Below are 18,706 nucleotides of genomic sequence, written 5' to 3' on the forward strand. Positions count from 1 at the left end.
ATCCAGGCCAAATGCTGTTGAGAAATCACCACAGATTCGTAAACCGGATTTGGACAGCTGTCTTTTTGCACGATGGACCAATACTGCTCTGAATCTGCTGTCCGGATTTGAAAGAGACAAGGACCATATATGGGTCAGATTTACATTGAATATTACCAAGTTTGGCTTGTATTTGCACCAGAGTCAAAAGTTAAATTCAGTTCTGTTCCAAATAGGGGCAATGAGTGGCTCTGTGTGCGAAGTCTCTGTGCCTGTGATCTGAAGATCGCTGGTTCAAGCCCTGGCTTCAGCAGAAGGCTCTGCACCTTAGCTGACTGTGCACTATGACCCCACCACCACCCCTCCAAGCTATGGAGTCAGTGAAGAGTAGCATTCTAATGTACTTGTGCAAAGAAGGCAAATCTGTTAAATGTGGCTCAGACTCATTTTTTCCAGACTGACTGCTGACCAGTTTGCCCCCAGGATTCTGCCATTGCATATGGAATACATTTGGATAGGTTTGGGGCCCAAAATCACACTTTCTTCAGGCCCAAAATCTATAGTCTGAGTGATGAAATTATGAGTGGGGTTAGATTCTGTGCCTGTGACTGATTGGCCGCCAGTTTGAATCCCATAGGCAGCAAAGTAATCACATCATTGTTGGTCCCTTGAGCAAAGCCTTTAACTCCAAACAACTGTTCTGGTTGGGCTGGGAAAATGGCTGAGCCTACACTACCCCTTTGCTCTCACCTTTATTTGCAAGAGCAAGAAAAGATACGTGAAGATGTAATTTTGTTGTGCTTTACAATGACAATAAAAGGCATTCTATTCTGGTTCTAGAACAGAAAGAAAACACCAGCATTAGCATTCCTGTTACCAGCTGGGCTCAACCCAATGTAAAATAGTCTTATTGGGTTTTTCTAGACCAAACTACACAGAAATAGATTGTCAAATATTTATTTATTCTGCATTGAAACATGGGCTTGAGTCCGATGACACAAAATCACAGCTCAAGAAATAGTTCTTGTTCTGGTCATATTGGGATATATATTCTGGCACACAGCAGTCAACGGGAGATTCTCATACTAGTATGAAGTTATCAAAATCATGGACGAAATGTCTGTACAGAAACCTAAATAGCAGATTTCTTTACAATAATCATTATAAAAATGTAGAATAATCATCAAAATGTAAATATAATTAATGTCAAATGCAAACTAGAGGAATATCAATTTTACAAGGATTTTTTTCCCTAAAATGTACACATTGAACAATCTCAACAGATACAACAAGCATAATAACCACGAAAGCTGTAATTTAGTCAATTATATCAACTTCTTTAACAGTAAATGCTATGTTCTGAGTGTTGTTTGGACATGGGACAGAGCTGCAGCTACAGAATGACCGTAATTCACATTAATATGATATATACTCCATCTCAGTCGCGAATCATTCACTCAGAACATAAATCACACGAGAAATGCTTATGCTGAAAAAAGGAAACTACTGGAGAATCAATCAATGGCAAACAGAGTTCTGTGAAATGATACTTAATCACGAATATAAAGCATGCTTGTGTTTGCGGCACACTGAATATTAAACAATGGTAATACACAATAATGCATCGAATTTCAGCATAAAGTCAGGATATTTAAGTCACTGTGTTAGCGATATTTCTTAGACACACGAAAGCAGTCGTGATTATTAAATTATTTGCAAAACAAAAAACACCCGGTTTGCAATTCTATAATATAAATTAATAAATGCAGACATCATTCTGTTATTAATATTCAGAGTAATATCACTAATATTACTGTTAAAAATAGCAATATTAGTAAGAAAACTAATTAAGCACTTCCCCATTTCAGGCTATTGTGGTTTTTTAAAAGTACGTTTTAGGCACTGAAATTTCATTCGGACACTGCACTACACACATTCAAGGAGCATTACGCTTCTGCATGTCCAGCTTATATAGTGCTGTATCTCTGGATATTTACTTATTTCATTGTGCATTTCAAGTAGTCAGCGTCTAAAATGTTTCACAGAAAGGAAGGCCATGGAGTTACACATACAAAATCCCTATGTCTTGTCCAGACACAGTGAGCATTCTGACATTAAATAAAAGTAAAATCCCTGCACAGAGATCTGACGCGCAGCCTTATCCCAGCTGGTCCTCATACTGCTTCCGGAAGCAGTCCCCAGCTGGAAAAAAGTCCCAGCATCGCTCCTGGTACATCTTCCAGACGTAGGACTCCTGAAGGGAGTGAAACCAGGGCCGACATACAGCAACTGTCTCAGTGTGACACAGACGGCGAGTGAAGTGCCCAGTGCAAGAGCCTTTTTTAATATTTAGTTAGGCTGGTGGGCTTTGCCTTCAATTTGGTACCCAGTCAGACAATTATGTAAGCAGATTTACACATCCATGCAATAATGACTATTACCAATTATTTAAGTGACTAATTTGCAGCATGCCTGTTTTTTTTCTCAATTTCAAATCTTTAAAGCCATTATGGAGTGAGATTTTTTTTTTGTTAATAATTGCCCTCAAATTTTACTAGTGTTAACCACCAAATTATAAATAGAACAACAGAAGCAATAATTAAAACTGACAAAGGTAAGAATCCAGTATGAATTTCTTGTCAACATCAGACAAATGTTACTGTAGTACTATAGGGATAATAAGGTGGGTACCATATATTAGAGCAATTCTAGATACTGACCTGTCCCGTGTGCTCCGTTTCATCCTTGTTTATTAAATACATCAAAAAGAACCTTTAAAGAGAAAGAATGGCATGTTACCATGTCAGAAGTCTAAAGTGGTGCCTAATTGTGCCATTGAATATGATTACATACTGTAACCAAAGCCCTGTCACCTCACACCCCCAGGGTACGGAGTTTGAATCCTGCCCCAGGTATGTGTGGACAGAGTTTGCCCGTTTCCCCTGGGTGCTGCTTTTCATCCCAGTCATGCAGGTAGTCCAACATTAGGCATTAATCACCAGCTAATTTTTAATAATTGCCCTGCTGACCAATTGATTTTCGGCTTCTTATTCAGTGACCCATATACAATGTAGACTTTAAAAAAGCCATCTGGACATTACTCGGATGTAATGCTCATGCACGAAAAATGCTGCACGTATTTCATGCTGTAATTGTTACTCAGTCACTCACATGTAATTGGCCAGATTGTGCTCTTCCAAGGTGTGCGTCTCGAAACCGTGCGGAGTGGTGTCAAAATAATCACTCCCAATTCCACAAATAAAGCACTTGGTCTGCAAAAAAACACAACACACGAAATTGGTCTGTACACACACACTCTTGTGCCTTCAGTTGTAATGGGATACATTTGAAAAGCGCAGACAATCTGTTTCAAGAAATAACGTTTTTTAGTTTTACACAAAAATTCTCATATTTTGCTGTACTGTATATGCAGATCATAAGGTAAAGCTAATCACTAAACGTCATAACATGCTGTACTGCATATGTAGATCTTAAGGTAAAGTTAATCACTAAACCTCATAACATGCTGTATATGTGGATCATATGGTAAAGTTAATCACTAAACCTCATAACATGCTGTATATGTAGATCATAAGGTAAAGTTAATCATTAAACCTCATAACATGCTGTATATGTAGATCTTAAGGTAAAGTTAAATCACTAAACCTCATAACATGCTGTATATGTAGATCATAAGGTAAAGTTAATCACTAAACCTCATAACATGCTGTATATGTGGATCATAAGGTAAAGCTAATCACTAAACGTCATAACATGCTGTACTGCATATGTAGATCTTAAGGTAAAGTTAATCACTAAACCTCATAACATGCTGTATATGTGGATCATATGGTAAAGTTAATCACTAAACCTCATAACATGCTGTATATGTAGATCATAAGGTAAAGTTAATCACTAAACCTCATAACATGCTGTATATGTAGATCTTAAGGTAAAGTTAAATCACTAAACCTCATAACATGCTGTATATGTAGATCATAAGGTAAAGTTAATCACTAAACCTCATAACATGCTGTATATGTGGATCATAAGGTAAAGTTAATCACTAAACCTCATAACGTGCTGTATATGTAGATCATAAGGTAAAGTTAATCACTAAACCTCATAACATGCTGTATATGTAGATCATAAGGTAAAGTTAATCACTAAACCTCCATGTCCTCCTTCACTTGCTCCTGTTGATCTCTTAACTCCCCAAAGGCATCAATGATTAAACCTTTAAAACGCAAAAAATAAGTCATCATGTTATCTGAAATATTGAAATGCCCATACCTAGTTTTACTCACCATATATGGCATATATAACTTTGACTCTTTCTGTAAATGGAAGGTTATCGGACCCTTTGCCATACATCGGACCGCTCAACCAACAAAACTGTAATTAAAGCCCTCCTGAGGATTTAACAAGCTTTTTCTCATTTCAGTTTTTGAATGGGTTCGACCGTATAATAAAAGTACACCTTGAAAAGATGTTCCCAAAGTGTGGGTGTGTGTATATGTGTATATATATATGTGTGTGTGTGTGTGTGTGTGTGTGTGTGTGTGTGTGTGTGTGTGTGTGTGTGTGTGTGTGTGTGTGTGTGTGTGTGGGGGGGGGGGGGGGGGGTGTCCGCAAGGTGTTTTCCAGGACCTGAGAATAACATTTGAGAAGTCTGAAAAAAATGTCCCATTTTAACCATGACTGCAAATGGTAGACTATGGTAAAGTCCAAGGGCCCCCCCACGGTCACCAAAATGGGGGTCACGTTTGGGAACCCCAAATAAAACAAAAACTTTATTCTTGATGTTAATTTAATATTCATTTTGCTATAAATAACTTAATCACTTTCATTTTTGCTCTGGAATACCGTGCATATTTTACACTGACTCTACACAGCAAAGCTTTTGGAAAAAACAGGCGTGAAGGAGACCATTCAATGGATACCAAAAGCATTAACTTCAGTGTTGGAAATGCTGTGTAACATCACGCTTTTCTTGGCGAGTTAAAGCTATTATTTTACATTCAATACCTGAAATTTCATCAGCATGCTTCGTAAACTCTTTCCTATAACTTTGTTCAGATCTTAATACAAAAAAACAATATAGTAATATGCATAGTAACATTAGAATAATATGCATAGTAACATTAGAGTAACATGCAGTAGTATTATGACACGACAGATCTGCAGATTTTTGTCACAGCTTAATTGCATCAATTCCACTAATCAATTATTGCAAAACAAAAAACAATGTATATATCTGTGCATAGTCCAGTGGCATTTATATGCATTCTTACCCTGGATGATGGCCAGTAGAATGACAATAACGAAGAAGAAAAAAGTGATGTCAAAGACCACGCGATAGAGCTCATACTCATCCCCCGCAGGATCCTCGATCTCGTCTCCGATACCACCGCCGGCACGCACTCCCACATACATGTGGAAGAGGTAGCACTGATGGAAAGAATCACAAAAGCCAGCCCATACTAACTCATACTCACTCATACACACTCCCACATACATGTGGAAGAGGTAGCACTGATGGAAAGAAACACAAAAACCAGCAAATACTAACTCATACTCACTCATACACACTCCCACATACATGTGGAAGAGGTAGCACTGATGGAAAGAAACACAAAAACCAGCCCATACTAACTCATACTCACTCAAACACACTCCATAAACATGTGGAAGAGGTAGCACTGATGGAAAGAAACACAAAAACCAGCCCATACTAACTCATACTCACTCAAACACACTCCCACATACATGTGGAAGAGGTAGCACTGATGGAAAGAAACACAAAAACCAGCCCATACTAACTCATACTCACTCAAACACACTCCATAAACATGTGGAAGAGGTAGCACTGATGGAAAGAAACACAAAAGGTCACGCTCACAGTTACGGCTTAGAAACAGAGATACACAGCCAGTCGTTTCTCTCACTCACCGTCATCATGTCGTCACACTTCATGTCCGGTTCATCTTCATCCTCACTCTTGTTGTAGAATTTGCGGAAGAAGTTGAAGGCCACTACAGTGTACAGGTACACCACCACAGCTAACAAGCCCACGGTCATCATCAGCTGGTGGGAAGGCAGGCGGGGGGACAGGAAAAGGGGTTAGAATGGGTCTAATTCAATTTAATGATACAATGAGTCCCAGGAGAGTGGATTCTGCACCAAACTAAAGTTTTAGTCCTTCAAAGGAAATGTTTAAAGCTATTTATCTGGGTATTTGCTTAAAAAAATAACATAATATATGAAAAAGGACAGTAACGCAATAAAAAAAAGTGACAAGAATTTCTTCTATTCTCCAAAAAGTTACTGATATCTAGTTGGATGGCTAGATGAACATTGCTTCAGTTTTCAAACCTCTCCTCAGGGGCACCTCAGCCATTTGTAAAATTTATTTATTAGCCAAACATGGTATGCTGCTGATTTCTGTGACAAACAGAATATCACAGTTGTACAGCAACATGGTGATTATTTAAACATCATTTCGTTTACTCCCCTTCAGACCTTTGGACAATGCTGTATATTCCAAAATCTGCAGAACATCACAAAAGTTACTAAACACTAAAATGGAGCTTAGTGCAGAATCTGTGTGGAGTGTACCTGCTTCCCATTGTGGGTGACAGAGGACAGAATGGTGCGCAGTGTCTTCACACCCATTGCGATATCCAGCAGGTGACAAGCAAAGAAGAAATTGTTGTAATGGCCCAGAACGGACATCACTGTGTACCACACCAGGTAGAGGAAAGTCTGAAAAGGGTAACAGGAAAAGAGACTCTGTGAAACGAATCTAGCGCTGCGTAGGAACAATAATGTTTGTAAACACTACATCCAACCAATTACAAAATAATGCTGCTTCACTTTGCTTACATGGTCTGTAAACACCACTCCAAATTTCCATATTTGGTACTTGATATCAACTGAGGTCACCCTAAAAATGAGAAAACAGGCGTACAGTATTTATACAGTCAGAGGTGGACAGTTCAGGTACGTTTCTGGATCATGTTTAGATATGGCTGCTTCTTTGCATGGTAGAGTTTCATCCTGCATTTTGTGGGTGCAGCAACGAATTGTGTTCACAGATGGTGGTTTTCACTAGTGTTCCTGAGCCCACACAGTGATTTCCACTATAGAATTGTGCCTGGTTTTAATGCAGGACCCAAAGAACAAAACTGCCCAATATTGGTTTTCGGCCTTGTCCCTTGCGAACAGAGATTTCCCCAGATTCTCTCAATCTTTTAATGATACTACAGTAGGTACCACAGATTTCATATGCTGTCTTTGTTCTATCTTCGATTAAATATAGGTTTTTATGATTTGGAGATCATGTCATTCTGTTTTTATTTACATTTGACACAGCATCAACTTTTTTCGTGACGGGGTTGTAGTATGGAGTATGGAATGCTGGCTCATCTTGCAGCCCTCTCATGTAGTATGGAGTATGGAATGCTGGCTCATCTTGCAGCCCTCTCATGTAGTATGGAATGCTGGCTCATCTTGCAGCCCTCTCATGTAGTATTGAATGCTGGCTCATCTTGCAGCCCTCTCATGTAGTATGGAGTATGGAATGCTGGCTCATCTTGCAGCACTCATATCTCTGAGGCTTTAACCTTCCCAAAGCTCTGCAGGAGCACAGTCCCCATGTTCTCCTGGTGCTGCATAGGTTTCCTACCTCAGTCCAAAGACACACAGTTACACAAACTGGCTTCTCTAAATTGTCCATAGAGGGTGTATGTGAGAAAGCTGTGCTGCTTGGGATGGGCACCAGGTTCCCAAAGCCCTGTTCTGGAGAAGGAGGTGGAGGACGAATGGCTAGATTGTGAAATTGTATGTATTTACCAGTTGAAAACAGAGCTGTCTTGTTTCTCATGCTTCTTCTCGTGCTGTTGGCTGCTGACATCCAGGGAAGCCAGATCCATGCCGAGTAGCTCGGCGATCCGCTCTCTGCCGTAGATGTCGCCGTACTTATCCAGCACCTGGGCGACAACAGCCTGGTCACCTAACGCTAACCCTAGATCATCTCAAACAACGGTGATGGGGAGGAGACCACCTATACGGAGTCGGATTCAAGACCAAGACTTGGAAGGACAGAGCCTGAGTTAAAACCGAGACTTTCTGAGACAAGAAAAAAAATCAAGTCTATTTTCAAAAACACAGTTTTAAATACACTTATTCATTATTACCCCTGCTAATAATAAAAACCAAAATTGTATTATTTATGGATGACAATGCTTTAATCTCAGTCACTGATGGACAAACCTTTAATCAGTATACAGCTAACATAAGTTTATTCACTTACCCTGCAAAAAAATGTTAGCATATTTACAGTTAGTGGAACTAAATTTAGAGGAAGCTAACTGGTCCACTAACGGGTTTCAAAGTTAGGAAAAACACTTACAGTATCTGCAAATTAAAAAGTTAGCTTCACCAATTATTACAATGAGGGTGAATAAAAGATTAATTTTACTTATAATTTATTAATTGTACTTCATTAATGTGTTTCATCCAGTTTTAAAAGCAAGTCTGAACCTTAGACTCGATAGTATGAGACTGATTCAAGGCCAAGCAGAAACAATTTCAATTCTGAGACGAGACAAACTCAGCGAAAGAGACTAAGACTGGACTCAAGTACTACAACATTCAAAAACCAGTTTACCTTTCTCTTCACAAACTTGTCCCAGTAGTTGCTTGGGAAAGACCTGTAATTTAAATAAATAAATAAATACATACATACATTTTAATTCATTGACACAGTGTATATCATACACAACTCAAATATACAGATAGAAGAATACTTTTACTTTCAAAACTTTTTACACAGTGAAGACTAAAATATATGGTTATGATGCATTTAGAAATATTATGTATTATCCAGTACAATATACCATATCAAATGAAATGGAAATCTGGAAACGTGTGGAGGGACATGTCATGTCAAAATTTTCTATTTAAGGGCTTACGGCGTGTTAAGGACCAGCCTGTCCCACTGCCCTTTGATGTCGTCGTCTTCCGGCTGCTCAGTAATGTACAGCCCGTCGAATTCGAGCTTACGGGCCAGCTCCTTCTCTCTCTTGAAGATGACCAGGGGAATCTGAGACACAATGATATACACCGTAATATGCCACTTGGATTCAATTGTGGTTTTTAAGTGACCCAACGACATTCTTTATCATTTTCGCTGCACGTGGATGTAGAACAGACAGATAAGAAATGAAATTGAAGCTACAGTAAGTATGAAACAGACCAACCTTAAGGCAGTTGTAGCCGATGATGCAGATAAAAGCGATGACAGTATGTAATATAGCAAGAAAGGAGAGGGTGGGCTGCATATACCCCGTGCTTTCTTCCAGAAAGTAATAGACGGGGCCTTCATCCCCCCCCTCCTCCCCTCCCCCATCCTCGATACCCGATACTTCGTGCTCTTGCCCGGAGCCTTCAAATACTCCCGACTCCTCAAAGACACCAGAACCTTCAAAGTTGTCTGGAACTGGAGGTGTGTCTGACACCTGTAGTTAGGAGGATTTCCAGAAACAAAAAAAAATACATTGTGAATCAAGAGCTACAGGTAAGAAAACAGTATTCAAAACACAATGCAGACACATTGAGATCAACCCCATCCAAAAGGTATACAATCAATCAGCAATGACACAGTTCAATTCAATTCTATAACACAACAGAAACAGACAAATTAATCCAAAGCCACCAAAATGCTACTTTCAAAACCATACCTTGTAAAAGAGCAGAATGAAGTTCAGTGCAAAAGCTATGAAGAGAGCCAGGAAACGCAGGTTGTAAAAGTTACGAGACAGGTAGTTCTATGAAAAGGAAAAAGAAATAATGTCTAATGTTGGTCTACATCTGATGAAGTGACATTAATATGTCAGGAATTGAATAACGTAAATATTGCAGGAATGCTTCACTTGAACATCTGGTGTTATATACTGACCATACATTTGTTCCTCTGAACATCAAGCTCATTCCAGAGCTCAAATCCCCCTTCCTTAGCTGCCTTGCCCTTCTTGACTTTGACGGGCTTCTTTGCCTTGGATTGCTCAGCGTTATCCTCGCTGGCTTTAGTTTCGGCCTCTTTCTCAGCTTTCTCTCCATTCTCAGCACTGTGGGCAGAAGAGAAAATGATTAATGTTCCATATTGGGCTCATTGAGTCGATCAAGAAAAACCTTCGAAAGAAATGTCAGGGGAGGAGATGACCAGGCAGAGGAACTCACTCTCCCTTTTCAGGTTCTGGTGGAGGCTCTTCTGTGGCGGGAGGTGCAGCTTCAGGCTCTTCTGAAGGCTGGAACCATGATAGGGGACAGGGAGATACCATTTAGGGTGTGCAGAATCCAAATCATCACAGCCAAAATAAAGTCTTCTAAACACATTTTCCAGTTATTTTGGTAATTTCATCAGAGTCCTTGTTTGTCGGCATATACAGCCAAGGAAAAAATTAAGAGACCACAGCAAAATTTTCAGCCTCAGTCATTTCACAATTTATGGGTATACACCAGTGTAAAAAATTTTTTGTAAATCCAGCCTGGCTCTTCCCTGCTTCTCTTTGATGAAGGGCTTCTTTCTTGCTTTATGGGTCTTCAGTCCTGCTTCTAGGAGCCTGTTATGTATTGTCCTAGCAGTGCACTTCACACCACTTAATGCTTCCCATTCATTATGAAGGTCACTTGAGGTCGACTTCCAATTTATGAGGCACATAAGTCGACGATCATCTCTGCTATTAAAAAGTTGCTTCTGCCCTCTGCTGGCTGGTTTTTGGTGATTCCTAATGTCTCCTGCTTCACCTTGTTCTTGTGTACTGCTGTCTTAGAAACTTTGAGCCCTGGAAGCAACCTGCCTTAGTATAGCCCTCAGCTAGCAGAACCAGGATTAAAGCACGATTAAAAAATATAGAGTGGTCTCTTAATTTTTCAGAGCTGTACACACTGTACATAGGACTAGAATGTTAATGTTTGATGATTTGTATATAATATTACACATTTATATAGCACTTTTCCAATGCTTACATAGAACATAGCAAAGTAAACAGATATAACAAACACCAATATCATTTTACGGACAGGTTATACCGGTATATACACCATATCAAAAGACGGATGATTTGGCCAGTTATGTGGCCATTAATAAAACAGGTTAATTTTAACTAGGTTATCACATGTGGGTGACAAGAAATAAGTCTCATTATTCTGAGCTTCTAACCCTAAAATCATGAGTAATGCATCTTTTGACTATTGAGATTTTGAAAGGAGCCATTGAAATTTAATCGTTGCAGAATGCACAGCAACATTTTGTGAAATAAAGCTCTTGATTAAATAATAATGTGCTACCGATTTGTGCTATACTGGTTTTAGAAGAAAGCAATCTCACCATTTTTCTCTTGGCTAAGGGAGTTCCCTCTGGAGTGGGTAGTTCAACGGGAGCAGTCTCTCCCATATCCCCCAAACCGCCAGGGGAATCAAGGCCAGGAATTCGCCCCCCTTCCTTATCCTGGCTGTCCTCTTCTTCTTCCTCCCCACCCCCAGTATCCATTAGATCGGTCGCTCCCCCCGCCTCCGGCTCTTCTCCAGCCCCCAACTCCCCGGGCAGGTCTCCATGCACCTCATCCTGCGTCGGGTCTGGCATGCTGGCCAGGATCTCTGTCACAGTGATGTTTTTAGCGCCCTCTACCAGGCCACCACCAAACAGAGTTTGCCAGACAAGCAGGAAGAACCCCTTACAAATGCTGCAAATGCAGAGCAGCACACCCATGAGGATAGTCCAGAAGAAGGTGGCCAGTCCCACCACCATCTCCTTTAGGGTCATCTTTCTCACCCGACGATACTGCCGACGCAGGTTGCGAAAGGTAAACATGCTGAAGAAGTTGACTGTACTATTTAAAAAGTCCACAAAAGCTGAACTGGACTCTGATTGACTTCCATTCCCATTAGCATCTTCATCACCACCTTCACCCTCTCCTCCAACTTCAGAGATATCCTCATCATCCTCTTCTTTATCCTCTTCTATTTGCTCTGAGATTTGGGAGGCAATATTCATTTCAAAAATGGTGTCCTCACAGAAGTTGACAAAAAGTTCCATCTTCTCTGACTCACCACCCTCATTCACCACATCGAAGATGAACTGTCGCTTGGACTCCTTCACCTGAGGCATTTCCCACTGCGTACGGTTAACCTGGCTGATCTCAAAGTAGATACGTTCAATCTTCCTGCTTGCTCCCATGATCTCAATACGACCCAGAAAGGGGCGGAAATAGTTGAGCACACTTTCGGCTTGCTCCAGGAATTTCTGAAGTCTGGTGTCATGAGGGACATGCTCAGATAGATTAGTGAGCAGCACAGCGATGTTAAATCCGATATCCTTAGCTGGCTCCTGAAAGCGGCTCGCAAACTCTTCATAGTTTATCATTTCATTCTCGTCAGCTTCAGAACATGACAGCAGAAACTGGATCTCTGAGGGGGTGTATTGCTTCTGGCTATCCATGGCCTTTTGAAAGTCCTTCTTTGAGATAAGCCCTCGAGGATCAGTCACATAGTCACGAAATGCATCTGATGCCACAATATCTTTCAGCTTAAGAAACATGTCAAAAAACTTTAGAATCATCTCCACATTGCTGGATGACTCCACCAGCATGTCCACCATCTGACGAGCAATGGTACCATTGACGACATTACCTATCAAGCGTAATGGGAGATCAAAGAGAAATAGATATATATGAATATAAGGCCACAGCAAGTGGAGTTAAAATTGTGCATAATCATATGAGCACTGTACCCTCCAGTAGAGAGAGGAGCATGACAACCATGTCTTTCTGTAGATCAAGCAGCTCCTTCAACAGCCCAATTTGACTGGAATCCTGAAATAGACACACACCCAACACAACCAAATAAGCTTGAATTGTTCCTGGATTGTTTTGAAATTTCCCATTAAAAGAGCTATTAAATGCCAGCTCCCTGTTAAAAAATACGAAGCATAAAATGCACCTGTGCCCCAAAGACAGGGACGTACATGTTCAAAACAATTATAGTCACTGCCTACTAGGGCTGTAATGGTACACATATTCATCGTATACCATTTCGTACATCATTCTTGGCTCGGTACACACAACGAAAGAATGAATACATTTATTGGCATGGAGGAAATGCAAATTCCCAAGTAGATGTTCAATATAGAAATCATTAAGCTAATTGTGGCTATGAGTTGGTTACAGCAGATGCTAGTTACAGTGAGTCGCAATCGGTGGTTTGAGAACATTGGTTTCCCAATAAATTACTCCAGCCCTAGACAGTGAGCAGTTGATAAGAACACGACTGTTTGTCAGCTGTTAAAACAATGTCTGACAAAGAATTGTGCAAAACAGCCCCACCCTTAGATTGATAAAAGGAATTTCAGTGAAGCAATACATCTTCTGTTTCACTAAGCTAATAGACTTTGATGTATTTGAACTCATCACTTTCTATTTAGTTGTGATTGGATAGTTATGGAATTTGACTGTGTTGTTAAACCCAGGCAGAGAAGCATGCTTCAGCTAGTGTTTCTGATGTGCATTTTTGCGTGTTCCCGCAAATTTTATCATCATGGACCCGGGGAGCTGGGAGGGGGGGGGGTGGCTGATCTTCCTTATCTCTTCAGATCGAAAATGGTAACCCTAGTGAGGATTGATAATTTGATCGACAAAAGCATCTCCAATTAGCCAAATGCAACAACACGGTGAGGAAAAACTAAAAGGCAGTTGGATGCAATTTAATTCTTCAGTCAACAGGAGCTAACATTTAGGGGACACGATGAGAATGAAAACTCGGACAACAAAGGAACTAATGTATAGGGAGCTTTACTGCTACAGTATGATGCTACTCTGGCTTTCATTGATGTGTTTGTGTTGCACATGTAATGTACAGCAGAACCATAATGTAAAGCTTACTCCATTCATTTGTATTTCTATAATGACTGTATTTCAGAAAAGGATGCAATGCACTTGCTGAAATTAATTTTTCAGCATTACATTCTAAGCATCAGCTCACAAGGTTAATAGTGACACAACTGAAGGCTCAGAATACAGGCTAAACAGGGCTACATTTTGATTGAAATTAGCAAACAAAGGAAAATGTTTTATACAGTGTCATGAATATTAACATTTTTTTTTTCATATTTAGGGGGTGGCATGGTGGTGCAGTGATTAGCATTGTTGCCTGACACCCTTGGGACCTGGGTTCGAGTCTCTGCCTGGGTTACATGTGTGTGGAGTTTGCATGTTCTCCCCGTGTCGTCGTGAGGTTTCCTCCAGGCACTCTGGTTTCCCCCCACAGTCCAAAGACATGCTGAGGCTAATTGTAATTACTAAATTGCCCATTGGTGTGAATGGTGTGTGAGCGTGCCCTGCGATGGGCTGCCCCCCCCCCCTATCCTGGGTTGTTCCCCACCTCGTCCCCATAGCTTCCAGGACAGGCTCTGGACCCCCCACAACCCAGAAGGATAAGCAATTTGGAAAATGGATGGATGCTTATAGCAATGACTAGAATCACTCAAAGTTTTGGTCAGCAGCCTGCAATGCTAGAAATGCATGCAATGTGCTAACTCTTAGATTTTGTTATTCAGACACATCAGACATATTGCCTTTGGTTAGCCATTTCTAATTGTGTTTGTTTTTGAAGCGTGAACCCACAACCAAGGTTTGCACCGAACTGTGAATTTTGTGTACCGTTACAGCCCTACTACCTAAATATTTAAGGAGGTATATTGTGTAAAAGTTGTTGTATTAGACTGAAAATAATAAGCAGTTCTAATTCAATACTGCTGATCAGTTGACATGAATTAGAACATGAGGTTCTGTTGCCGACTCTTTTGCTTGCATTGATCCATTTAGCGTATGTCATACATCACTCTTGCATGGCATATGACATTGAGAATGTTGTTGAGGCTTGAGTCCTACGATTAAAGCAGTGTCCAGAGTAGGGTTGGTCTATACGCAAGAGATGGGAGAGGATGGAGGTGAACTAGTGATCACCTTACCTCTGACTGTGCTCTTCTCCAAGAACGCTACTGGGTTTGCATTTCAGTAACAGATATGTATTTGTATATGAGACTATGTAAGAGCTTTGACTGGAGAAACAAACAAAATACAAACACACACGCAAACATGCACACTTTCAAACACAGAATAGCAGAGCAAGGACTACTGGATATGGCGAACCGCCACGACCCTTTCCTTCTCATAATCCTACAGATGCAGATGCATTCACTCAGAAGTACACGCTGATCTGTGGACCTTGTAGAGGTAACAGGTCTTATTACCACTTTGCAGCTACTTGACAGTAACAAATGTTGGGTAGAGAGAAAGCCTGTAAGGCTGTAGAGCACAACCCTGAACAAGCGATCAGCTCCCGTGCTGACATGATAATTCAGACGGTATTTCTTAGTCGACCTGATCCAAACACAGAATGATTTTGCACCCTATGCATTGACCGATTTCCAAAAAAAAAAAAAAATAAAAATGTAATCTTTTTTTTTATGCTTTTTTTCTGGATATCTTGATTCACTTCTCTTTTTTATTCTTGTCTGAATAGCTAAAAACAGCCCAACAGGGGAAAAATAGAGAAGCAAAGAGGCGTCTGAGGCTTGTACAGCAAATAAAATACCATAAAGACATACAGTATGTGGAAGAAAAGGAGCTGGAAGACAAAGCACAAGGAAAAATGGAAGAAGCCTGAGTTTGAGATGACAGCTGAAAGTCAAGATCTTACTCCGTTTCGAGGTCCAGGGTCGGGGTGCATCTGGGGTTATACATCAGAACAAATGTTAATTAACACTCGAAATTCATTTTTGTATTGAGAAACACACCGATGTAAGCTTTGTGTTTGCTTCCTGTCCATGTGCCTCAGTGAGGAGTATGACATGAGGCTGGCCACAAATAGTCATTTAGATCCTCACTGATACAGCAAAACACTGGTGTGTGATTGGTGGTCGTATCTGTCACAAATTATCTGTGAACTACGATTTCAGAGAATTTCATTCCTCATATTTTTAAATAGCACAAATTGTATTGATAAGACTTTTCCTCTTATTCATATTATTGTATTCATATTATATTATTGAATACATTAAGACAGGTAACTGTTTGATTGTGTCACCATATAATTATCATAACCAAACTGGAATTCTGAAAAGGACTAAATAAAATGTACTAATACTTTTCTCAAAAGGATTATATACAATACAAAAATGAATTCTCAAACAGTGACTACCTCTATTGGAAAAGGTGTTCAATTTAAATAACGATCTTCATATTAGATGTTATGTATGTCAAACACGATAACCACAAACATTCTGATTAATACAGTATACAGACACAAACACTATGGTGAAACAAAAATTCCAAGTTCTGTTAAAAAGAACACACAGCAAGTCAGAATCAGTTGTAAGTATACCACCAAGTTAACTATAGGGTAAGTCGTTCTATTTTATTTAATTGTTACTTCCACAACTTTATCCCATTATTTGAATAAGTTAAAATGATTAAACTGATTAATGAGGCAAGTCTGGAATGAGCAGTTCCTTCACCTGATTCATGAAATTGGTGTTTTGTGATTGAAACACTGAATTGGATTTTAGCCCTTGAAAGACTAGCTAATATGGTTTGTTTGAATATATTTTTGACATGTAAAGCATCACATCGGCATGTGTGTGACTGAAGTCTCGTCTTCAGTTGTCTTCTGCAACTGTGGCAAATCGCCATATAGGTGTTTTACTCCTTTTGAGATTTTAGCACAGTTTTTGTTTGTCCTCGGGACCCCCAGACAGTCCATGTTTTTGCTTCCTCCCAGGTCCTGTAGGGTAGGGAGCTGGAAAGGAGCAAAAATGTGGACTGTTTGGCAGAGAGCTGGGAGGGAGCAAAAACGTGGACCATCTGGCGTCCCCGAGGACTGGGTTAAGAGACACTGCTCAAGCATATGTAGGTTGTAAAATACTAATTCCAGCCTTATATACAGGTTGAAAAACACACTTGCAGGGATCGAACGACAAACAGACTGCATCCAATCACGTCTATAAATGAATGAAAAATACGTACTTTACCCTGTATTGAACATGAGAAAGACATTTCATAGAATATTAATAACTTCTGACACCTACTAGAAGGTACATACGTGTATCATAAATGTGGATATTAATATAAGAAATGTATTAATTTGATAGTAGCTATGATCACAACATGGAGATTGTGCCTTATTATTATTACCGTCCAGATAGGCTTTACTTCTCAGATGACAATGAATAAAGATATTAGGCTATAACTTATCACCTGAAACATACATTGATAATAAAAGAAATAATTATCTTCAAAATATGTTTGTGTTTGCCGGACAGTGTGAAGTGTGACTGTGGTCCAGGTGCTGGCTTTGGGTTAGGTGTCATCAGAGTGGAAGATTGTCATATTATAGGAGAATATACATGTCCATTTGTGAGTTCTGGAGACGACCTGGCAATTTTGCTTAGGCACTGAATTTTTGCAGTGTCACAAATGATCTTGAAAGTGGAGACGGTTAAACCCCAATAAGTTACACATTATGAAATGAGCCGTTTGGGATGATTTTCATCTGGGAAGGAAAGAACGTCTAATCGCACTCTCCCAACATGAAGCTCTGCCAGTAATTTGCACTTTTGCTGAGACAGATTCTTTAACGAAAGGCCACGAAATCTCAAACTAATGACCGCTAACGATGCAGCCACTGCCCCACTCTTTAAACCCTGAGTTTCTGGTAGCTGAACTTGCTTTCGAGTAGGGTTGGTTCAGAGTTTAAGTGGCTACAGTACTTGAGTTGCTCTCATTTTGATCTTGGTTTCTAGAATGGAAAGGTTCTGAGCTACAAATTCAGTATTACTTCCTACAGTAAACCCACTATCTGGAATACCCCCAAGTTTTTGTTGTTGATTGGCCATGTCTCACTGAAGCAAACACATTTCATTAGATACGAGCTGTTCCCTTCTATGAAAGGTTGTGTACACGCAAGTCTGCCAAACCACTGCACAATATCAGAGGAGCTGCAGTGGTGTAGCGTGCAAACCCCGATTTACCCTCCTCTCATGCAACATCGCAGGATGGTGTAACAAATCCAGACATGTGGCAAGTTGCAGATGCACAATTGAAAAATTATGAAACTCAAAGAATTTTGTGTTGAATAAATTAAGTTACATTGCAAGAGTAGCTTGTGGGATTTAGCATTACAAAGCATAACCACAGCAAGGACTTTTGTCTGCTTAAACATCCACATGTCTTTTACTCATGGGTGATTCACTGTTTTATCACAAGTTTCATATACAACTAATGCTAAACTTGTGTTTGGGTCATTGCTCCATGTGGTTCTACAATTATTATTCTTAGTATTTTTTTAAATAACACTATTAAATAACCATTTTAAGCATAGAAAAAAAACAATTAAGTTCAACAATAAAGTAACTTCTGCAAGTGCAGTCCTTTAATTAAGCTCATTAAGTGCAGTGCAATTTGTATATTTTTAATATATTCTTTTATTACTCATGTCTCACATTGAGTCGCCTGCACTTTATCAATTTCGTTGTCAAGTGACAATGACAAAGATTATCTTATCTTAAACTCAGGCCTTAGAAATGGCAGTGATTGGCACATTTGTGGAACTATCTGCATTATCTGATACACAAACAACGAAGCTATAGGGTAAAAGCTTTTTGGTACAG

At 39.8% G+C, this 18,706-nt stretch overlaps 1 protein-coding gene across 4 annotated transcripts in view; it reads right to left on the bottom strand.

Annotated features, from left to right (window-relative positions):
* Positions 1–920: 920 nt before the first annotated feature.
* Positions 921–18,706, bottom strand: part of LOC111838045 (ryanodine receptor 1-like) — an 84,600-nt gene continuing 66,814 nt past the window's right edge. For 2 of the 4 annotated variants that reach the window (XM_072702232.1, XM_072702233.1), the window contains 18 exons: positions 15,739–15,768; positions 12,773–12,854; positions 11,372–12,672; positions 10,222–10,289; positions 9,941–10,109; positions 9,723–9,809; positions 9,243–9,500; positions 8,955–9,085; positions 8,651–8,693; positions 7,834–7,970; positions 6,865–6,925; positions 6,598–6,744; positions 5,932–6,066; positions 5,274–5,430; positions 4,152–4,216; positions 3,151–3,251; positions 2,700–2,751; positions 921–2,233 (listed from right to left, as the gene is read on the bottom strand). In XM_072702232.1, coding sequence (XP_072558333.1) covers positions 2,138–2,233; positions 2,700–2,751; positions 3,151–3,251; positions 4,152–4,216; positions 5,274–5,430; positions 5,932–6,066; positions 6,598–6,744; positions 6,865–6,925; positions 7,834–7,970; positions 8,651–8,693; positions 8,955–9,085; positions 9,243–9,500; positions 9,723–9,809; positions 9,941–10,109; positions 10,222–10,289; positions 11,372–12,672; positions 12,773–12,854; positions 15,739–15,768 — 3,120 coding nt within the window. In that variant the 3' untranslated portion in view covers positions 921–2,137. The remainder of the gene's footprint in view (positions 2,234–2,699; positions 2,752–3,150; positions 3,252–4,151; positions 4,217–5,273; positions 5,431–5,931; positions 6,067–6,597; positions 6,745–6,864; positions 6,926–7,833; positions 7,971–8,650; positions 8,694–8,954; positions 9,086–9,242; positions 9,501–9,722; positions 9,810–9,940; positions 10,110–10,221; positions 10,290–11,371; positions 12,673–12,772; positions 12,855–15,738; positions 15,769–18,706) is intronic. The other 2 variants (XM_072702234.1, XM_072702235.1) reach the window with 2 other exon arrangements.

The sequence above is a fragment of the Paramormyrops kingsleyae genome, chromosome 18, assembly GCF_048594095.1.
Source record: "Paramormyrops kingsleyae isolate MSU_618 chromosome 18, PKINGS_0.4, whole genome shotgun sequence".
Classification (NCBI taxonomy): domain Eukaryota; kingdom Metazoa; phylum Chordata; class Actinopteri; order Osteoglossiformes; family Mormyridae; genus Paramormyrops; species Paramormyrops kingsleyae.